Here is a 21,267-nt window from a genome sequence, read left to right as displayed (position 1 = left end):
CCCTGGATTTTCCTTCCCCATACATTTTTTTCCCAGGTATTACTCACTCATCTTCCAGTATTCAGCAATCATATCAGGGAAGCGACCTCTGATCTTCCCAGTCTGGATTAGGTGCCAATCCTTGGTGCCACCATGCTATCTTGTGGAGAATTTGTATAATAACATTTATTAGTATCCATTGTAATTACCTGTCTGCATTAAAATGGTGGACTTTTGAGAAACTGACTTACTCATATTTGTTTTTATATCTGGGGCCTAACAGTGCTGAGTATAGAGTAGTTCCTCAAAAAAAAAAAATTGCTGAATTATGTTAAATATGTTCATTTAATATTTTTTTAAATTTCCCCTCTTATTTATTTATTTATTTTTTTTTTTAAGTAAGTTCTGCATCCAACGTGGGGCTTGAACTCATGACACTGAGATCAAGAGTCACATGCCCTACTGGCTGAGCCAGCCTGGCCCTCTGGTTTAACATTTTTGACTACCTCCTACTTGCTAGCTACCAATTACTGAGCACTTATTATGTGCCTGGTCAAGTACTGACTGGTAGGCACATGTATGTTTGTATGTATGTATGCATGCATGCATGTATGTATGTATTTTTAATCTTAACACCTGTATTATTTTACCCCCAAGTTAGGCACTGTTATCTTTCCCTTTACAGATGAGGAAACTAAGGCTTTGAGAAATTAAGTGAATAAACCACAACTGAATTGCTCTGTCTGGGAAATTTCTCAAATTACTATTTCCCATTTAATCTGAACCAACCAGAACTTCTCTAATCTAGGCTGTAAATTTTTAAAGCAAGATCTATAATCATCCAATTATATTTATTTGTAAATTGGCTGCATTACCAGTCTGTCAAATGATCTTTTCCAAAAAAGATGGGAACTTGTGTGGTTTAACTAGTAATCTTTTGTCTTTTTTGTCTAACATTTATACTTTTGCTAGCCCTTCCATGAAAACAGAGGACCAGCAATTCATCCTATTAGGGAATTAAGAGAAACCAAATGATTAAAATCGACAGATAGTGTCACAACCCCCCCACCACCACCACCACCACTATTCTCAATCCTTTCTCCCCACTGAAGAACCTCTGGAGCCAACAGTTTGAATGCCCTCCCTAGGAAACGTGCTCATAAGAAGAAAAATCGGCCAGTTCGACTTGCCCCCTCCTTTCCTTCCTCCTCCTCCCTGTTAATGAGCAGTGAAATGGCCTAATGAGCGGGGCCAGAGAGAGGGGAGAGCAGAAAAGAAAACCTGAATAATCCCCACACTGAATTATCAACCTCTGCGTAAATGAGTTTTCTTTGGCTTCCTTCTTTTCAGAGTTCAGCATTTTAAAGTTCTTGCAGGATGCACTGTTTCCAGGCCCTGAGCGGAGCCATGTTTCAGTTTGTGCCACCATCAGTTTGATTCTGCTGTGTGGGCTGCAAGGCTTGCGCTTCTGACAGGGACCCCAGGAAGGAAGCAGGGAGAGCTCTGAATGACACAGTTCCCTCTTCCACTGAGAGGCAAGCACAGAATAGCCTTTTAATGCCCTTGTCTGTTAGACTGCACGATACCAGCTGAGAAGCGTTTGCGTGGCAGGAGCGGCCCTAGAAGATAAGGAAGGTGCTGAGCGGAATATGAATGCAGCCCTCTTCGCCTGAGCCCGGGAAGGGGGCCTAGCTGTCGGTGGCACAGGGTGAACATTTATCCTGCTTTGCCTGAGAACTGAGTGGTTTCCTGGGCCGTGAGACCCAGCCCAGTCCCAGGCAAACCTGGGTGGTTGGTCTTCCCGTCCCCGTGTACTCAACTTCTTTCCTTACCTTAAACTTTAAGTTCACAATCAGTTGGAAATCATTTCCTATTGTCTTTAAATCCTGCCTTGACTGATTGAGAACAAAGAGCGTGAGAATTTCCTCCGACGCCCTGGGTCAGCAGTAAAATTGAACGGACCCTTGTCAAAAGCTTTCTCCCCACTCCACCGGCATCCCGCTCTCCCCTTGCCTGATTTAGAACCCGTGGCTGCCCTGCTCCCCACGCCTACGAGGTATTTCTTTGTCCTTCCTCCCCCTCTCCTTTCGCGGCTGCCGCAGTAACTCCAAGGATTAAAGAGGATGTACAGTATGTGCTTTCTCCTCCTCTGGCACTGGCTTCACGTGGCTCTGCTTACATGCAGCTGGCTGAGCTGGGGCATGAGAAGCCTCCAGGCGACCCGCAGCTGACTCGTCAGGTCCCCCGCAGCAGCTGTTATCTGCACCAAGCGGGTCGTGCCCGCAGCAGCAAAGGGAGGGTGCAGCGCGAATGTGCAGGAAGAACACCAGACAAGCCTGTCTCTGCTCCAGAGAGTCTAAGTCACCTCATCTGCATGTGGGGAGCATGGCGATTGTTCTGGAGAGAGTGGGAAGGGGAGGAGATGGTGTTTTTCCACAGTTACCAAGATAAACAGAGCGGCCAATGCTGTCTGTGCAGCTGCTTTGGTGTGAGGAGGAGCCGAATTATTTTATTTTTACTCAGTGGGAATTAACACCCCCCCCCCTTTTTCTTTAGAGACAGGGAGTCTGTGGCTCACAGAATCACTCAGTGATTTGAATCCTTCTGCAGAATGGTGATAATTTATGGGACTGTCTGGACATATCCCTGTTTGGACATTTAATTAGCGAAAAACCAGTCCAATAAACAAAATAGCTAAATAATCTGAGACAACCATTTGAAGACCTGGTGGAAGGAATGGGGGCAAGAAAAGGGGGTGGAGGAGCGGCAACAAGGTGAAAATGTTACTTCAAGACAAGAAGGAATAAAGAGTTGTGGCCCTCAGGCCGAGGACAGGGAAGGAAATGAGGAAGAATGGTTATTCTCTCTTGTATGATTGTCCTAACTACCAGGCAGTTTTAGAGGCTGGACCCTTGTGGCCATAGCAGCTTGGAAGAGCCAAGGTCTCAGACTTAGTAAGTCCAGCAGAGCTCCTTGATTGAACCTGTCTCCTTGTAGGAGTAACCACAGGCACGGACATGCTCTTGTGAGAGATAGTTAAGGGTTCACGTAATGAGGGTAAACGGAACACACATCGATTAGTACACCCTTCAGAGCCACACCCCACTAAATCACGGTATTCACCTACAAGGATAAGGGGAAAATGGGAAGAGGAGGTCAGAACATGAAAGAGGGAGCTGTAAAGCAGAGGAACGAGTGGTAGATGATTCAGTAGGCTCAAGGAAACTCATTTCGAAGCCACTGAATTCTCAAAGGCTTAGGAATTCGAGGAACCAGGCGCCTTTGAAGCCAGGAGGACTGAGGCAGGAAGGCAAGGGCTAAAATGAGGATTGGTTGGCTATGTGTTTATGAAACAATTAAGAGCTCTGCAGTCTCTTCCCCACTTCACAGAACTTTGACTGCTTCTCCCCCACTCTGTTGGGAAAGTAGAAATGTATTCTTTTCTTTTTGTAGCTTTATGGAGATATAACTGATATTTAACATAGTGTAACTTATAACTCGATGATTTGATACACGTATACATTGTAAAATGATTACCACAGTAGGGTTAGTTAACATGTCCATCACCTCACACAAATACCTTTTCTTTTGTGCTGAGACCATTTAAAATCGACTCTCTTAGAAAATTTCAAGTATATAATACAGTTTTGTTAACTGTGGTCACCATGCAGCACATTAGACCTCCAGAGTTTATTCATCTTACAACTGGAAGTTTGTACCCATGGACTAACATCTCTACATTTCTCTCCTACCCCACTGACTGCCCCCAGCAAGCATCATTCTACTCTGTTTCTCTGAGTTAGGCTTTTTTATTTTTTAAAGATTTTATTTATTAGAGAGAGTGCGTGTGTGCACACACGCACGAGCAGGGGGGCGGTCAGAGACAGAATCTCAAGCAGACTCTGTGTCAAGCGCAGGGCCCGAGGCAGGGCTTGATCCCATGACCGATGAGACCATGACCTGAGCCAAAACCAAGAGCCAGCCACTTAACCGACTGAGCCACTCGGGCACCCCAAGTTAGGCTTCTTTAGATTCCACATGTTAGTGAGATCATGTAGTATTTGTCTTTCTCTATCTGACTTTGGAAATTTAGTCTTTGATGAGGGTAAAACAGCGTCCCTAAACCAGGAAAGATACCATGCACAGTTGAGAAAGGCCTTGCTGTAGGAAGATTAAGTGGCCATGTGCTTGAGAGACCCCACCTCTCAGTAATAGCCGTCCCCCTACCCGCCCCACATACACACATATACACAAACAAATGCCCCTTGCCCACTTTCACCACTTAGCTTCTAAAACTCTGGCAGTCAGGCCCATATCTTCCATGCAGAGGATTAGAAATATCTTCCTACATAATTTGACCAGCCTAAGAGGGAAGAGCTAAAGAATCTGTAAGTGGAGTTTTCCTAACAGTTGACCCATTCAGGAAACTGTGTTCTCAGAATTCCCTATAGTATGTCCAGAGCTTTCTTCCTAATAACCTTCTGGACAGCCAGACATCTGAGGAAACGAGTATGAAACATAAAGACTGAAACAAACAGGGCAAAACTATATGGGGAGATGGAAACTTTAAAAAAAATCATTGCTTTCTTCAGAGAGATTGAATAAATACAGCAATCTTATGCCAAGAAGATGCCATTAAAAAAGGAACATTTGGAGAATAATAAGTACAGTTGGAAATTTAAAATATTAAAGCAGAAATGAAAAACTTGGTAGATAGCAGAGATGATAAAGTTGAAGAACTCTTTCAGAAAGTAGAACAAAATGACAAAGATGGCAAATAGAGAAAGTATAGAAGTGCAGGAGAAGTTAAGGCAGTCCCATATCCAAAACAAAGAGTTTTACAAAGAAAGATTTTTAAAAATTCAGAGGAAGGAGTCAATACCAATAATTGAAGAAAATTTACCAAAACTGAAGTACGTGGGTTTCCTGATTGCAGGGGCCTTCTGAGTGCCCAAACCAGTGGAAGAAATTAGACCCACACCAAGGCACATCATAATGAAATTGCAGAATGCTAAGGATGTAGAGAAAATCTACATGCTTCCAGGCAGGATATAGTTTCTCTAAAGAACAAGAAAAAGAGAAACCAGGTCAGGTATCATCATGACTTCTCAATGGCAAAACAAGAAGTTCGACAGGCAGTAGAGTGACACCTTTAAGGTTCTGAAGGAAAACTGCTTCCAACTTAAAATTCTGTGCCCAGTCAAACTACCAGTCAGATATTGAGGTAGACTGAATATATGTTCAGACAAACAAAGCCTTAAAATTTTTACCTTTTGGGGTACCTGGGTGGCTCAGTCAGTTAAGCCTCCGACTCTTGATTTCGGCTCAGGTCATAATCTCAGGGTTGTGAGACCAAGCCCTGCATCAGGCCCCATGCTGGGTGTGGAGCCTGCTTAAGATTCTCTCCCTCTCCCTATGCCCCTCTCCCCTGCACTCTCTATCACTCTCTGTCTCTCTCAAAAAAAAATTTTTTTTTACCTTCCAGATACTGGGAGATGTTCTTCACCAAAATGAGAGAGTAGACCAAAAGCACAAGATACAGGACAGGGACAGTTCAGCACAGGAGAGAGATGAAAGGAGTCCCTGGAATGATGGGGAAGACAGATCTTAGGATAACAGCTTGCATCAGATCAGAGGGCACCCAGAGTTGACTGAAACTTGCCAGAAGGCCTGGGGAAACTTCTTCAAGGAGAAGAAATTACTAGAAATACTTGGTGTGTTGGAATGTTTTGAGAGGAGCTTTAGTTCAAGTAAGGGACAATTGGGAGAGTGGGGGTGAGTTAGTGTTGAGCACATACAAAACTAAGCAAAACAAAAGTCAAGACTATTTTTACTCTGGTAGAGAAAAAAATGTGCAGGAAAGGAAAGTACTTCCATATATTAGTTATGATGAATGTTTACATAATCATAATGTAAACACCAAATATTGATTCAACGAGAGTTACAATATAATCTAAATTGGGGGGATGGGAAAGGGTGCATATGGAGAGGGGAGAGCTAGATAATTGTCCTCCATAGAAGGAGATTGGTAGATAAAGCCTAAAACCAAAAAACCAAGAAATAGCATTCAAAGCATGATAATTATAGGGGCGCCTGAGTGGCTCAGTCGTTAAGCATCCTGACTCTTGGTTTTGGTTCAGGTCATGATCTCAGGGTCATGGGATCGAGCTCCACATCCAGCTCCACCCTGGGTGTGGAGTCTGCTCGAGATTCTCTGCGTCTCCCCCTGCTCATGTGTGCTCTCTCTCTTTCTCTCAAATAAGTAAATAAAATCTTTTTTAAAAAGCATGATAATTATAGATGTGAGATAAATCCTAAACTAATCCACTAAAACAGGTAAACAGTTGTCTCCAGGGAGGAGAGGAAATGATAAACCTATAGGCTATTTGACCTTTTAAACTATGTAGGTTTAAAACTTTATTTTAGGGGCATCTGGCTGCCTCAGTCAGTGGAGCATATGACTGTTGATCTTGGAGTTGTGAGTTAGGGCCCCATGTTTGGTGTGGAGATTACCTAAAAAAAAAAATCTTAAAAAACCCCAAAACTTTAATTTTAAAATGTAAAAGGAGAAAAAGAAATAGTTAAGTCAGTTTTGTTTTGTTTTGTTTTGTTTTGTTTTAATGAGGAGTCTAAACACCACAGCAGTAACAGTGACTCTTAGTAATATAAGAATTTTCTTGTTTATTTAAAAATTCTCTCTTACCAAGTATGCATTTTACTTTATGTGAATTCCTCTCCTAGGTTTTTCTTTCCTTGAATTTCTGAAACAAGTGTAAGGATTGACATTTTCTTTCTGATCACTGGCTTAGCACTAATGCTGTACCAGTAAAGTCTAAGTCACGAATGGCTGAACTCTGAAGAAGCTTTGGAGAGGGGGGAAAATCCTTGCCAAACTACTCCACCTCCCAACCTGTTTGCTAATCCAGCAGAAATATGGATTGGGGACAGGCTTCAAAATTGAGCCTCAACAGTGCATAGGACTCCTAACACAAAAGGTGTATGGGGAAATGTCTTAAAATGACCGGGCAGACCGTTAGATTTGGACCTGGCCTATGTCTTCTTAGCCCCTGCTAGAAGCTGCAGATCTTGTAGACCACCAAATAATGCCAGGTGGGGCCTCTTGCTGTTTTCTCTGTTGCTTGTGTTAAAGTTTTACCACGCTGACAGATTTTAGCAGCAAAATCTCTTATACCAGGAGTGCTGAAATTAGTAAGCCTTTGTGCTGTTTGGAACCTGGAGTACAGTATAATCAGTCATGCACTCCCAGTTAACAACCCCTGAGACAATACATTATACATATCCATACCAGCTTTTGCACCCAGGACAAAAATACTTGCTTTTCTCTTTCTCACTTCTGTTATCATTTGCATATGTATTGGTGGTGGTGAGCATTCTTTTCAAGTTTTCTGTAGTATTACTTTTATTTACTTTGATTACTCTGAGCCTGGTTGGTAGGTTTGTACATAGTTACACTGATGCTCAAATAATGTGCTAAGGAAATCTCTGGACCTTTCTTCCCTCCCCCCCACCCACCCCCATCTATATACTCTAGGTAAAGGTCCAGAATTCCTCAAAGGGCAAAGGAAGGTCCCTGAAATTTTCTGTGACCATTGAAGTAGCTGGGGATGGTATGTGGCAAGTGTGGGACTTTTATGGGTTGGGTTTGTTTTCCCCACATACATTTCACTTGGTTCTCTGAGGAGCTATTATTGCCTGAAACAGGTTTCTTTGCATAGCTTGTAAAGAATTCAGAGGCTTCGAGGGACATATGTTGTGTCAAGCTTTGAAATCTCCAGCCCGACTGTATGAGTGTGTGGGGTATGGGTTTTCCATTAAAGGAAATAATGCATGCAAAGGGTACCACATGGGATGTGTTCAGAAGTTGGTGGCTTTTATTTTAATTCCAGTGCTAGTTTCTCAGGGGTCTAGAGTGAAGACTGGTTTTCTTACCCCTATGGTCTCTTTATTATTCTCTTGACTTTGACTCAGTTTTCACTTCTGTTATTCTGAACGTCTTGAGCAGTTCCTGTCTTATTTCTCAGTATGTCAAATATTTACATTCCTAGAAGGATGCTTAGATTTTTCTTTGGTGAAAAACAAATTTCTTCTCCTTCTGTTTACCTCTCTTCTCTACTTAATCTTTTACTCTAAAAGGACAGGGAGGGGGGAGCTCCTCCAGCTCTTAAAATTTTAAGTTATAATAAGTTGCATATACCCATCATAGTCTTAGGTTTAAAAAAAAGAGAATCTTTCCTTACCCATCCTAAAACAGGCTTGCTACAGGTCATAGTCACCAAATGAGTTCTTACAGATTCGCAGGGAAACTAACAAATTTAATTTTCTTCTGCTCTTTCTCTAGTGCACAGTGCCATTAGACTCATTTGTCTACATTCGTGGGAATGCACAGCCTATTGGATAAACTGAAAAAGATAATGCAGCCATTTAAAAGATGAAAGTAGTGAAATCCTCTCCCCGCCCCCAACATCTTGGGCTAGGAGAAAAGTTAATGAAAAAATGCAAATGTTGAACTTTTGATAATTTAGTTCTATTTCTTAAAATACACTTTGTGTTGGTTTCAATGTTTTATTGAGTAATAAAATTGGTTAACAGTATTCCCACATGGGGATTTGTTCACATTAGCACATAACAGAGACAGAAGAAGGGATTGGTTTATTCATTTTCATGCTCTCCCCCTTTCCCCGTCTCCCCTTCTCCCCCTATCCCCACCCTTCCCTTTATCCCTCTTCTCTCTTTTCCTTCCTTCCCTCCCTCCCTCTCTCCCTTATTCATTTTTCATTTTTTATCCTCCACTTCCCACTTTGTCTCTTTATAATCCCTTGAAAATTACAATCTGAAAGAAAAGCAAAGATAAAAAGAAAACTAAACCATGAAATAAATAAGACATTTCTTCCCATGAAATTCAAATCAGTTTCTCTTTCCAGATCCTAGGAAGCCTACTTAATTAGATTTTTGCCTATATCCTGCTAAATACCTATAATAGGTGAACTGTATCTACACCTCAGACTCATTTACTCATGGTATCCATGTCCCAGGCTGAGTGTTGCCCTTTCCATTTGACCCTTTTATTCCTGCAGGGAGAGGTTTTGTAACTGTCTGTCCTTCCGGTGTAGCAAGTTTGTCTATAAAGTTCAATGTTAAATAGATCACCGACCAACCAGTGTGTAATTATTTGTTATTATTTGATTTTTTTATTTGTTGTCTGTCCCCGACCCTGAAATATAAATTCCATGGGGAAGAGATCTGATGTGTATTCTTGAACCCCATACCCCAGCGCCCAATATCAGCAGCTAGCACATAGTAAATACTGAGTTAACATGTGTGTGTATGTGGGTGCCTGTGTGTGTGAGTGCACGCATGCGCACGTGTCTGTGCATGAGAGAAAGAGAGAGGGGTTGAGGATTATTTTTCTTTTAGCCATGTTTGTTTTGTTTTGGTCTTTGAAGCAAGAATAGTTCACAGGGAAGACTTTTAAAGTTCATATTGCAGAATTCAGTGTTTTAAGAGTAGGCTAACCTCTTCACCATGTGTGAATAGATAAGAAGCTCTTATGTTTTTCTCTTCACCACTACTGCTAATATGTTTTAGTCTTGCCTTCTAAACTGTACTATAACCTTCTTTAGATGAACGTGTGTATCCTGTCTTTTGGGTCCATTCTTCACAGTGTTTAGCACAATTTCTGGCATCTAGTAGGTGTTTATTAAATCTTGATTAATAGCAGATTTACCCGGTATACCTGCAAGGGCTGTTGACTCATAAATGTGCAATCAGGAAATTAAACATTATGGATTATATCATTTTCATATGATTTATGTAAATACTATAATTAAGTTCTTTTTGCAATATTAATTCCAAATATAATTCCATAAGCTGAAGGCATGTAATTATGGCAGGATAGGTTCTATGTATTTGAAGGTGGGAAAAAGGCCTACTGTTCAAAATTCACAATTCCTCCAAATAAAAAACAACACTTAAGTATTTATCTCCAATGTTGAAAAGTGCTATTTTGGTAGCACTGGGTTATGATGTGTTAGTAATTATTTACCCATCTTATCCCCTCTGCATACTTGATTCGATAGAGCATCAATTTTCTCTGAAAACCAAGATGACTTGTTCATTTGTCCTTGAATCCTGGAGGTGCTGGAACGTGATTGCTCCCTCTGCAGGGCTAATGGTCAGACAGCATCAGGACTGTTCTCTGAGACAGTAGCCTCTGCTTAGGCTAACTCTGGACACAGACTGTTTAACCTTTCAATAATTCTTCCTCTCCCAAATAAGCAAATGCTGCTGGGGCCCTTTGCCGAAGTCAGTAGAGGAGAATCTATAGCTCCACAGATCAGCCAGAGGGAAGGTTTTCTAAGAGTAACAAATCTTTTCTGTTGCAACCTGCTTTTTCTAGAAGCTTTTCGTCATTCTGGCAGTAAACTGTTTTCCACTTGCTGCCTTAGCAACAAGACCTGAAGTCACTTCCCCCTCTAGTCTCGGTTTGATTATAAGAGCGCTAACACTGTACATAGAACTGGAAGAAAATACCATACTGGCAAGACCTGCAGACATTAGCTGCTTCTTGGGTCAGGGAATTATTTATGTACATTCTTAGCATCTCCTTGAAAGCAAGAGTCAAATAGGAAGTCTTGGAAGTGAATCCAGACCTCACACAGTCGCAAGTCCCTAGAAAATGCTGGAGCTAAGGATCTCGCTGGAGGACCACATCTGGCCACAGCAGAGTTCTCTAGCTACCTCAGAGGAAGAGCCAAAATGTTAAGGAGCCCTTGCGCACAATCTCAGGGTAATCTAGTTTCCTCAAGAGTTTTTGTTTAACCCAAGAATATGAAGTTCACTTTGAGAATAAAACTTTGTTTACCAAAGACTAGAATTCTGATGGATTTAGACTTCAGATGATCCCTTGAGAGCTCATTTAAATATTTCTTACTGAATTCAGTTTTATCTTGGAGTAGAACCCGCTCAGTACAGACATGGGTGAGCCTATAACTAGAGCCAAAGGTTAAGGGTTAACTCTAACCTCAAGTAGCCTTGTGGTCCACCAGAACTAAAGACTAGAGAATACCAAAGGATTTAAAGTGGGAATGTACACATTGTTATTTCTCTGTACTTTCTCCTTTTCTGTACTTCCCTTAGTATGTGAAAAATGTGTCCTATGTGACTTAGAAATCAAATCTGGTAGCATTCTGACAAGAAATGACAGAAAGATAGGCTAAGGATGGGAATCTGTACATTTCCCAGAACAGGTGGGGAATGCAATGACATCTTTAAAGCAACATTCCTCTAGGTCACAGTATTATGATGTCTCTCTGTTAGGAAATGCTAATGTATTTTTCTTATGAACTAAAACTGCAAACTTCTAGGGTTTGCACAAAAAAGAAACTCTTCTGTGGGTATGGGTATCTAGACCAAATATGGGCAAAAGATTCTTTTCTTGCTTCTTCATGTATGGTTGAGTCAGGTCAAGAACATTTTAAATAGACTTTTCTAGAGACTAGAAGCTTAAAGAAGGAAATACCATAGAGCCAGGGGATCTGCAGTCCAAATATAGTCTCCTTCTGTGGGCATAGTGCCTCTACCATGGTGCCCGAGGAGGAAGGACAGGACCCTGCCTGTGTTCTCGAAGTCTGCCCCTGGGTGGGCCTGCCTCCTCCTGGATGCACCGTATTAACATCTACAGTTAGGAATACTCTTCCAGACAACCAGCATTCTCAGAGTCCCACCCAAGAAATTTTGCATCCAGTGACCTACTCCTTGAATTTCTGTTTAATCATATCCTCCTCTGCCAAGCACTGCATTAAACACTTTAAATTCTTATATCATCTAAATATCTTATAAGGTTTGTGTTATTGACCTCATTTTATAGAGAAGAAAACTGAGGTTTAAGAGGCTTAAGGCTTTTTTTTTTTTTTGTCCAAAGTGACAGAGCTAATTAAGTGATGGGGCTGGGTGACAAACCTGTCTGTTAGCCTCCAAAGCACGCTCTTCAAAACTCTGTCGTGCCTTTCAGTTTTAGAGTGCTGTCCTGAAGGTTTTAGGTTTCATTTCATTAAAGAAGACAGAATCTCTTTTCACCCACAATATTACAGCTCCTGAAAACTTCTGCCTTGAAACATCCTGTTGTGAACTATGTGCAGGATCCGGTCTCTGTCAGTGACAAGAAGACAAGCAACACAGGGAAGGGAGGAGAATATTAGGAACAGACAGTTCCCGCGAGGGCTCATGTGGACAGCATTCAGCCTCCTCAGAAATGGCCAATCTGTTGCGTAGCTGCCTTCCTCAGCGCTGTTTAAGTTTTAATTATCTTCCAACTGTCTGAGCTGCTGTTGAGGGTCAGAGAGAACAAAGGAGGGCTGCTCTATTCTTCAGCAGTGCCCCTCTCTGCACACTGATGAAGTCACTAGCTGCCACTGCCCTTATTATCAGGTTAAATCAGAGTCTGACTGTGCTTTGGAGAGATGATGCTGAATGGAGAAAAAAAATTCATCTCAAGCTCTCCCCCTTATTCAGAATCTTTGGTGGCAGAGAAAATGTGAGATCTACTCCTGTTTAGGTGTTATGACCCAGAAGCGAGTTATGCTTTGTTTTTTTTTTAAAAAAAAAAAAAAAAAAAGAGGGTATGTGCTATGGTGAGTGCTGTGAATTCGTGTAAGACTGATGGATCACAGACCTGTCCCCTGAGACAAATAATACCTTATACAGTTAATAAAAAAATTATTTTAAAAAGTGAAAAAGAGAGGACCCTCTTCCCATCCCCATCCCCATCCCTTGGATTTTCAACAGCTCGGGTAATAAAAACTTCTCCTCTGCCTCAGGGATGCTCCATTGTGAGAGAACCCTGCTCTTCGTCAGGGCTGGAGTCCGTGCTCGCCCCTCTCCCTCTAGCCCACTGCTCTTGGGTCCAGGCCTCTGAGTTCTCGGTGTAGAGCTCCAGGTTCCCCTACTGGTCACTAAAGGTGGGGGATTAGTGGAAGCCTATTTTCTACTTCCAGTGCAGATCTTTAGTGAAGAAAGGAGTCCTGTGCTAAACCACTCCTCGCTGGGAAAGAGGAACATAGTGTCCTTCTCGTGACCTTGTTACCATTTTTTTTAGAATGTGTATTTGAATAAGGATTTCATGCCATTTTTGTAAATTATGCTATAATTTTGAGGAGACTTAGAAAGTATTGTAGGACCAGAATAATTAAACTTGTTATGAGCATTTACGTGTAACGGGCTAATCAAGAAGTGTGATGTACAGTGGCGAATTGCTAATTTGACCTCAGGATTATGCAGCAGAGATAACATTATCTTCATTTATAGAGAACTTTTTATCTGGAGGCATCTCTCAGTGCTTTTCCAACCATATATATTATCTTGTTTGTTATCACAAGCACTATCATTAAGGCTGTAAAATGTATTCCAGTACAATTTTCTGTTTTCAGTTTCTTACAATTGGGGGATGGAGGAGGGAAAGGTTGCATATTTTCTCCCATTTTTGATATTTGCACCAGGGTTAAATTTGGGAAATGACTATTATCTAAAGTTGGAGAACCTGGTTCCGTATAACATTTTTTTATAAAAAGGAAGAAAGGGAGGGAGGGAACATGACTGCGTCCCCTTAAGTCAGCCCGGACTATTAACCTTAAGAACTGCCAATGGGGAAGGGCCTTCGCGGTTGCTTCCTGGCTCCTCTCCCTTGCACAGTATTAGGAGAGCTGCCTCTCCTTTGGTGGAGACTCTACCTAGGGAAAAGGAAAATGATCTGATCAAATTCCCCAAACCACATTCCCTCGATTCCCTCCAAGGTTACAGACAGCAGCACTCAGGCTGTCACGACCATGAGCAGTTGAAAATGCTATGCTGGTTACGTTCCCGTGGGTTTAAGGAAATGGACAAAATTAGATTCAGGCCAATGTGCGAGGCTTAACACACCCCTTCCCTTCCAGAAAGTCTATAGAGACTGTCCCCGCCAATGGGAAAGACCAGCACAATTCCCGTTCCTCGCACACCATTTAGAACTTACTGTACTCGAACCCCACCTACCCACCCAAACACAGTAGCATCAGTACCTTCTGTCTGCCTTGAGGGCCCGAGAGGACAGCTCAGGCAGGCTTAATCAGAGGGCTCTGATGAGCGCAGCCGTCGCCCTGACTCTCCATACAGGAAGATTGGTGTCTCCCTGCAGTGGGCATGGGCACACTGAACAGCCAGTCCAGAAGATAGCATTTAGATTGGTTATGAAGATGAGTGACCAGCTCATGTCAAGGAGCAGATGGCTAAATGAGGTGCACCAGGAATGCCGTGAGATTCATGCTTGAAGGAACAGGAGGGAAAATAGCTTATGACATAAGAACCCCAAGTATAGTCTCTGTAATGTGAATTTTTTTTTTTAAATTGGCATTTACATTACACAGTTAACTTGGAGTGATGAGAAATGTAAGGGAATTACCGAATTAGTGAACAGCAATTAACTCAGAAGTAAAATTATATCATCGAAGTCGAAGGTGGTTTTACACAGCAGAGGAAGGATATTACTAAAACCTTGCCCAGTCTGTCATCTCCTAATTGAAATGTGTTCATTTAATATGCCCCATCCTTCAGAGCACATAGCTCATAATTTGGGAGAGTGTTATCACTTAATCTAGTTATTTTTTCCGGTTCTTCCTTTGAATCCCAGTAAGACGATGTGTGGCACATTCCCCAGGGATTTCTGTGACACTCAGAAGAATGAGTTTGTCCATTAACCTGTGAGCTGTCAGGTCCCTTTGGAGAGTGAAAGAAACAAGTCACTCCAAGGTTAATGCTTGTTTGTCGGATGTGAAGCCTCCAGGGAGATACAGAGGGTGAACAGGCCAGGATGCTCAAGACCTGCCCCGTGAAACCCTGCATTGTGTGCAGATGTCAGATCCGTGTGGCCAGGAGGGAGGCTGCAGAGCAGGCTGGGTCACCTCTGCAGATCACTTCCTCTGGTCAGGAGGATTCCCAGCAGTCAACTTGGAGGGGGTAGAGGTGGGGGGGTGGGGGGGGCCGGGGCTGGTGTAAGTATATAGGGTTAACTTTCTACAAGGATTTAGAAGCAGTGTTGAAATATAAAAAACTGTGAGTGGTTTTTAGTGGTTTCTGTGGATTTTTCTGTTAAGTAAGAAGGTAGTATTGATTTCATGCATTTGTCTCCAATGGATGAAATCTTTCCTGAGTTGGAAAACATTTGATTTGGCGAGTGTTGGTGTACCTGGGCACAGGCACATTCCTAACCCCAAGGTGAAGACAGAAGCCGTGATTCTCCAGCACGAATGTCTCATGGACATATAATTATAATGACATTCAGGGGTTGAGCTTGAACGGTACCTGGTTTAATTTTCTAGGTAAATCAGATCTAAGTTCTGCTTAATTCTCCGGAAAGTGGTATCTCCCTAATTTTGCTGTAATTCTTCTAGGCTCAGTTGGAGCTAGCCCTAAGGAGCAGGTAGAGGTTCTGAAGTCAAGTTCAGAGTCTCCTTTAGTCCATGCCCTGGTACACTGTATATTTGCACAATGTATCTTATTCTGTTGTCTTTGGATTGGTTGTGATGGAAGCTCATTTTCTTCAACAGATTTTCTTTTTACCCCCAGGTATATTCGAATAGTTGGGACTCACAACACAGTGAACAAGATTTTTCACATTGTGGCTTTTGAATGTATGTTTACAAACAAAACCTTCACTCTTGAGAAGGGGCTAATAGGTAAGTATTGCAATTATATTTTTTTATATATGGTTTGATATTTTATCTTCAGTATTTTGCTACCCCATTAACTCATCTTAACCCACCTTTTAATCAGCTTGACTAAGAACTGGTTGATTTGAATGCTTTATGGCTGAGTGACATAGGGGAAGTCTTACATTTTTAGAAGTAGTCAAAATAATAATTCTAGTAAACATAAAAGAAAAGACTATAAATATTACACTAGAAGTTAAGAATTGAAAATGTCCTAGTGATGCATTTCAGATTTGCTATGTGGGGAATGCTTATGATAGTCCAGCAAAGCCTTTTACACAAAAGGCTTTTCTATATTTAATGGTAGGTAAGATCAGGGAAGAAGTCTATAGAATATTGATCCAACACTCATGCTTTCCAAGGCTATGGAGGTATTTTGGCCTCTAATTGGATATGAACGGTGCTCACTATGAGACTGTCTCCTTTTCATGGACACATCAGTCCATATTTGCACTGTTCAGCCAAATTTGCCTCAAGAAAATGCCTACCTGTAATTTAAATAAGACCAGAATTACTGAATCGTCATTGTGAAAGTCAAGTTATCTTGTGGGAAATACTGTCTGACTTATCTTTCAGAAGAGTATTTTAAATTTTGGTTTAGTTATTTGGTTGTTTTCTGTTGTGTTGTGTTAGTGTGGCATTGTGTGCAGTCCAGCCCAGGTCTTGACATTCTAGATAGCGTGAGTGGCTTTTCCCACCTAGCCGTGCCCACGGCTTTTTACATACCTCCTGCGAAGATCCTGGTTTGACTGACTAGATCCTCGAATCTGTCTTTACTGCAGCTTCTTTGAAAAGGGACTCTGTACGTCCAGGTGTCCCTGCCTTGGTATACCTAAGACAGAATTCTTTTGTCTTTACGAAGGTCCACTCCATGCTGGGACACATAGCATGTTGACACATGTCCTAAAAACACGGTGATGACTAGAATGGGAAAGATGAGTGTAACTTGCAGATGTTTACTATTTCTTGGGATGGTCATAAGTCTAAATGTCCTTAAGACCTGCCATGTCCTAAATGTAATCCTTTACTTAGGGAAATTTGGAAGAATAATGTTAGTCAAGTGGCAGGAGTAGCCATTATTCTAACGTACAGAGAAATCTTAGAGCTCAGCTAAAATAAATAATTTGGTTTTACCTTTGTTATGGATGTAACTTTTACCATTAAATATAAATGTTACTCATTGTTATGACTTCTAAGTAATTTGAAAGTTAACACTGCTGAAGCATTACCTGATATTACCAAGGCTTTTAATTCCGTGGGCTGTGTGGAATTTTGGCGATAGATGGCTGCGGCGAGGATACATCTTTTCACCGGCTACCCATGCTCTGTTATAAACTGTAGGCCCCGCTGCATATGTGATTGTGTAGTTAAGGGTGTCCTTACTGAGGAGACTCTTAGGAACCCACCCACCTTCACAGTCACAGCCCGGGTGCCATTCAGCGACTCATGTCAGCCCAGCGCACTGCATTCTGGAACCTGCCACATGGCAGGCACCATCTACTTCAGTCAGTGTCCCCTTCTTATTGGACACTGTAATTATCCAAGAAACAGGTCTGTTTGGCCTGAGAAGCCATTACAGGGTGAAACTCAGGATCCATTGTAGTGAGGGATGCTGTTGTTGGTCTGCATTTTTTGTCCAAAGTGAGCTTATCAGCATTATCAGAAGCCGTAATGGTCTCGGGCATGTCAGGGGATGAAAGAAGATTGCAGAGCTGCAGGAAGTGTGTTTGGTTTCTGGTCAAACACTTTTCTTCAAGCTCTTTTCTGGGATGCTCCCAAGTTTGACTGCAGAGAGCACCGCAGTCATCTGCCTGTCATCGTCCCTCACGTGAATGGGAGCAGGGGGGCAGGCTGGCAGGTATGTACGTGCGCTCGTTGGTAGATGGCCTGCAGTGGGATCCCCTCTGGCCCTCCTCCTACCATCTTCGCAGCTCAGAGCTGTCCCCACGCTGGGCAGACAGGGAGGTAACGTGAGTCGTGGAGGAGCACAGGGCGATTTCATTATCCTCTGTCCGACATGGCAGCTCTGCTTAGTTTCAAGGGGTATTTGAAAGAGCAATGGTCAGCTTCCCATATTGATGATCTCAGATGCATTTTGGCTGCACACAGGCCTCAGCCAGCCACCCTACAGGGACCTCCAAGAAGGGAGTGGTCCTCTAGGTGGGGGCACCATGTACATCAGAATCACCTGGAGTCACCTTTAAATTGTGGCACTTACCTCCTTCCTGTGTCCTGTGAAATATGCACTCCTTCCTTGAGAAGCATGGATAGACACTCCAGGTTTTCATGGGGACAAAAAGGAAAAAAGTAAAATAATGTCGTCATGAATAACTAGTAGGGTGTCAACCCTACTTTTACGTTTTAAGATACAGAACTTCTCTCTTTCACAACTCTTGCTCTTTGTTTCAGAGTTCAGGCTACTCTCATTAGAGCAGTACTCTCCTTATGGGCCTCAAAATTACTTTAAAAATACTTGCATTGTTTTTTTTTTTTTAATGAGATTTTAATGTTATTACTGACAACATATAATGATGCCAGGCAAAAATAAGCTTTGTAAGATTTTAGTCTTGTTTCCCACCAAAGGGTTTCTTTCCCATTTTTGTTGACAGCATGTCATTCTTTATGCATCTTCACTTGTATAGGTTCATGGGGGAGCCTTGGAACCCTGTGGGTTCATATATCCACAGGGACGGGTCTCCCTGCGACCACACTGACCAGATCTGGAGGTCTGCCTCTTCCCACCTCATCTGCTGCTGCCACCACAGCCCCTTCTCACTGGGCAGCAGCTTCTGGATCATGTTTGGTGTACTCTCCCCTGAGAGAGCCGGCCTGTGATGACCGTCTCCTCTTTGTTGGGAGACGTTTATAGGAATCGCTAACCTGTCTTACCAATGAGGCATGCAAGGAGTAATTAGAATAGATATGACCGCTATTCTATAAACATTCAATCTCCCACAGAATGCGTTTGCTTTTGCCTTGGCATTCCACCTTGTGATATACACATGACATTTGCCAAGTCCTAGCAGTTTTGCAGAATAATTGCCAAGCTTCCTTTCATTTAGTCTCGTATTTAAATTCATTTCTTTGAACACCCTATTATTCAGGTAGAAAGAATAGTACCCACCACCCAGCTTAAAGAACTATTAACCCACAGACAATCTGTTTTATCTATATGCTACCCATTTCTTCCCTATCAGATTATTTTGACACCAGTCCCCAATGGTAATTTTATCATCTTATCCATAAATATTTCATTATGTATCTCTAAAAGTACAACTCCCTATTATAGCCATGATGACAATATCATTATAATACCCCAAAATTGAACTATAATTCTTTATGGATATTAAATATCCAATCAGGGCCACCTGGGTGGCTCAGTCAGTTAAGCGTCTGCCTTCGGCTCAGGTCATGATCTTGGGGTCCTGGGATTGAGCCCCACATCAGGCCCCCTGCTCAGCGGGGAGTCTGCTTCTCCCTCTGCCCTCTGCCCCTCCCCCCTGCTGTGCTTCCTCTCGCCATCCTCTCTCTCTCAAATAAGTCAATAAATCTTAAAAAAAAAATTAAATATCCAATCAGTGTTCAGATGTCCCTAATTGGATCAAGTCTAGGGAGTTTATGTGTTTTTACAGGTTGTTTAAACCAGAATTCAGATAAGGTCCATACTGTCAATAAGTAGTCATTATGACTCTTAAATCTCTTTAAATCTATAGGTTCCCTTCCACATGTCTGTCTATCTCTGTCTCTCTCTCTTTTTTTTTCCTCTTTCTGATTATAATTTGTTGAAGAAACTATTTGGTTTTTGTCCTGTAGAGTCTCTAACAGCCTAAATTTGGGTGATTAAATCCCCATGGTAATATTTAACATGTTTCTCTGTTGTAGTTTTTGTAACTTGGTAGTTAGCTAGATTCTGATTCAATCCGATTCAAGTTCTGGGGTTTTTTGTTGTTTGTTTGTTTTGTGAAAATGCTCCATAGGTGGTAGTACATATGTTTATTAAGAAGCATAGAAAATCTTCAGTTATCTCTCTCTTTTGGATATTCCCATTCATTCGGATTATTTCCTAGATTCATTATTTCATAATTTGGAATTGCAAAATGATTATTTTCGAATTGTATCATTCTTTATTTGGTAGCTAGAAAAATTCCCTCAACACTCATTTGATAATCCTGAGATGCAGCTTGCCAGGGAATAGAAGGATATTTACCATCTTCAAATAAAGAGGTAGTTACCCAGCATCCTCCATAGGTGACCAGTGAGATTTGTTTGTGGGGACTGTTTGGAGGGGAAAGAAGAGGAGTATATATCACTTTCAATTTATGGGACTAAACAAATTGGACACGTTTTAATCACTTGCAGTTATTATTATTGATATTCAAATTGTCCCCATCTTTAGCCTCTTCATACTGGCTCTTGAGTCCTTCTGACATGACCTGCATAGTCCTTAACACTTCCCTGATTTCTGGCATGACACGACATCCCAGGTTCATTTTGTACATTTCCTGCCTTGATCTGCGATCAGCCGTTTCTTCAAAAAGCCCTGGTTTCTTTCAGTGGGAAATGACATTTGGAAACCTCAGTGGAGGCATTTGCTACTGGGTTGGTCACTATTTCTGGGTCTTTCTGGTGGACAGAACTAGGAAATACATGCACATTTATTTATCATATATTTAACAGGTAAAATATATCACGAGTGCATGCTGACACTTCTAATTAAAATTCAGTACGCAAGGTTTTTGTTTAGCCTTTGATCTTGCAGCTCCTTCTTCCTATACTAAAAATCTTGGTGACCAGCGATAAGGCACAATAATTCATTTGCTTTGTCCCCAGTACATACAAAATAATCTCAGAATTACAGTAGCAGTGCTACCATATGGTCATTGAAAATAGTTTAAGATTTTTGCGATGATTTTGGGGGCCCAGAGGGTACATCCACTAGAGATATATATTAAAATTACTGTGTTATAAAGTCATCTAAAATAATTCTCTGTGTGGTCATGCCACTATGTCAGTATGCAGTTGGATTCATTTACTCAATTTTGCTTTCATTGTTTGGTGATTACCTTTAAAGATTTTTTGTTTTATAACTACGTAAAATATAGACATGGTTCCAAAATCAAATCTACAAAAGAGCTTTATTTTGAGAAATCCAGCTTCTATTCCTGTCCCCTCTACTCCTATAGGTGATCTCTTTTCCTCTTTATTTATTTATTTTTTTAAAAGATTTTATTTATTTATTTGACAGAGAGAGACACAGCGAGAGAGGGAACACAAGCAGGGGAAGCAGGAGAGGGAGAAGCAGGCTTCCCGCCGAGCAGGGAGCCCGATGCGGGGCTCAATCCCAGGACCCTGGGATCACGACCTGAGCCGAAGGCAGACGCTTAACGACTGAGCCACCCAGGCGCCCCTCTTTTCCCCTTTAGTTTTTTGGGTTAGGCTTCTAATTTTAAATAATGAAAAATAAATAAATACATATTATGTTATATATTATATTATATTATATTATATTATATTATATTATATTATATTA

General features: G+C 41.6%; 1 protein-coding gene across 3 annotated transcripts in view; it reads left to right on the top strand.

The window, feature by feature from the left end:
- The window catches only part of BTBD9 (BTB domain containing 9), a 427,542-nt gene that overhangs the window by 259,767 nt on the left and 146,508 nt on the right, over positions 1-21,267 (top strand). For all 3 annotated transcript variants that reach the window (XM_034991363.1, XM_034991361.1, XM_034991362.1), the window contains exon 7: positions 15,595-15,704. In XM_034991363.1, coding sequence (XP_034847254.1) covers positions 15,595-15,704 — 110 coding nt within the window. The remainder of the gene's footprint in view (positions 1-15,594; positions 15,705-21,267) is intronic.

Source organism: Mirounga leonina, unplaced genomic scaffold (assembly GCF_011800145.1).
Source record: "Mirounga leonina isolate KUSES-001 unplaced genomic scaffold, KU_Mleo_1.0 Mir_53, whole genome shotgun sequence".
Taxonomy (NCBI): domain Eukaryota; kingdom Metazoa; phylum Chordata; class Mammalia; order Carnivora; family Phocidae; genus Mirounga; species Mirounga leonina.
The sequence above is the reverse complement of the archived record's forward strand: the minus strand, read 5'-3'. Positions and strand labels throughout refer to the sequence as shown.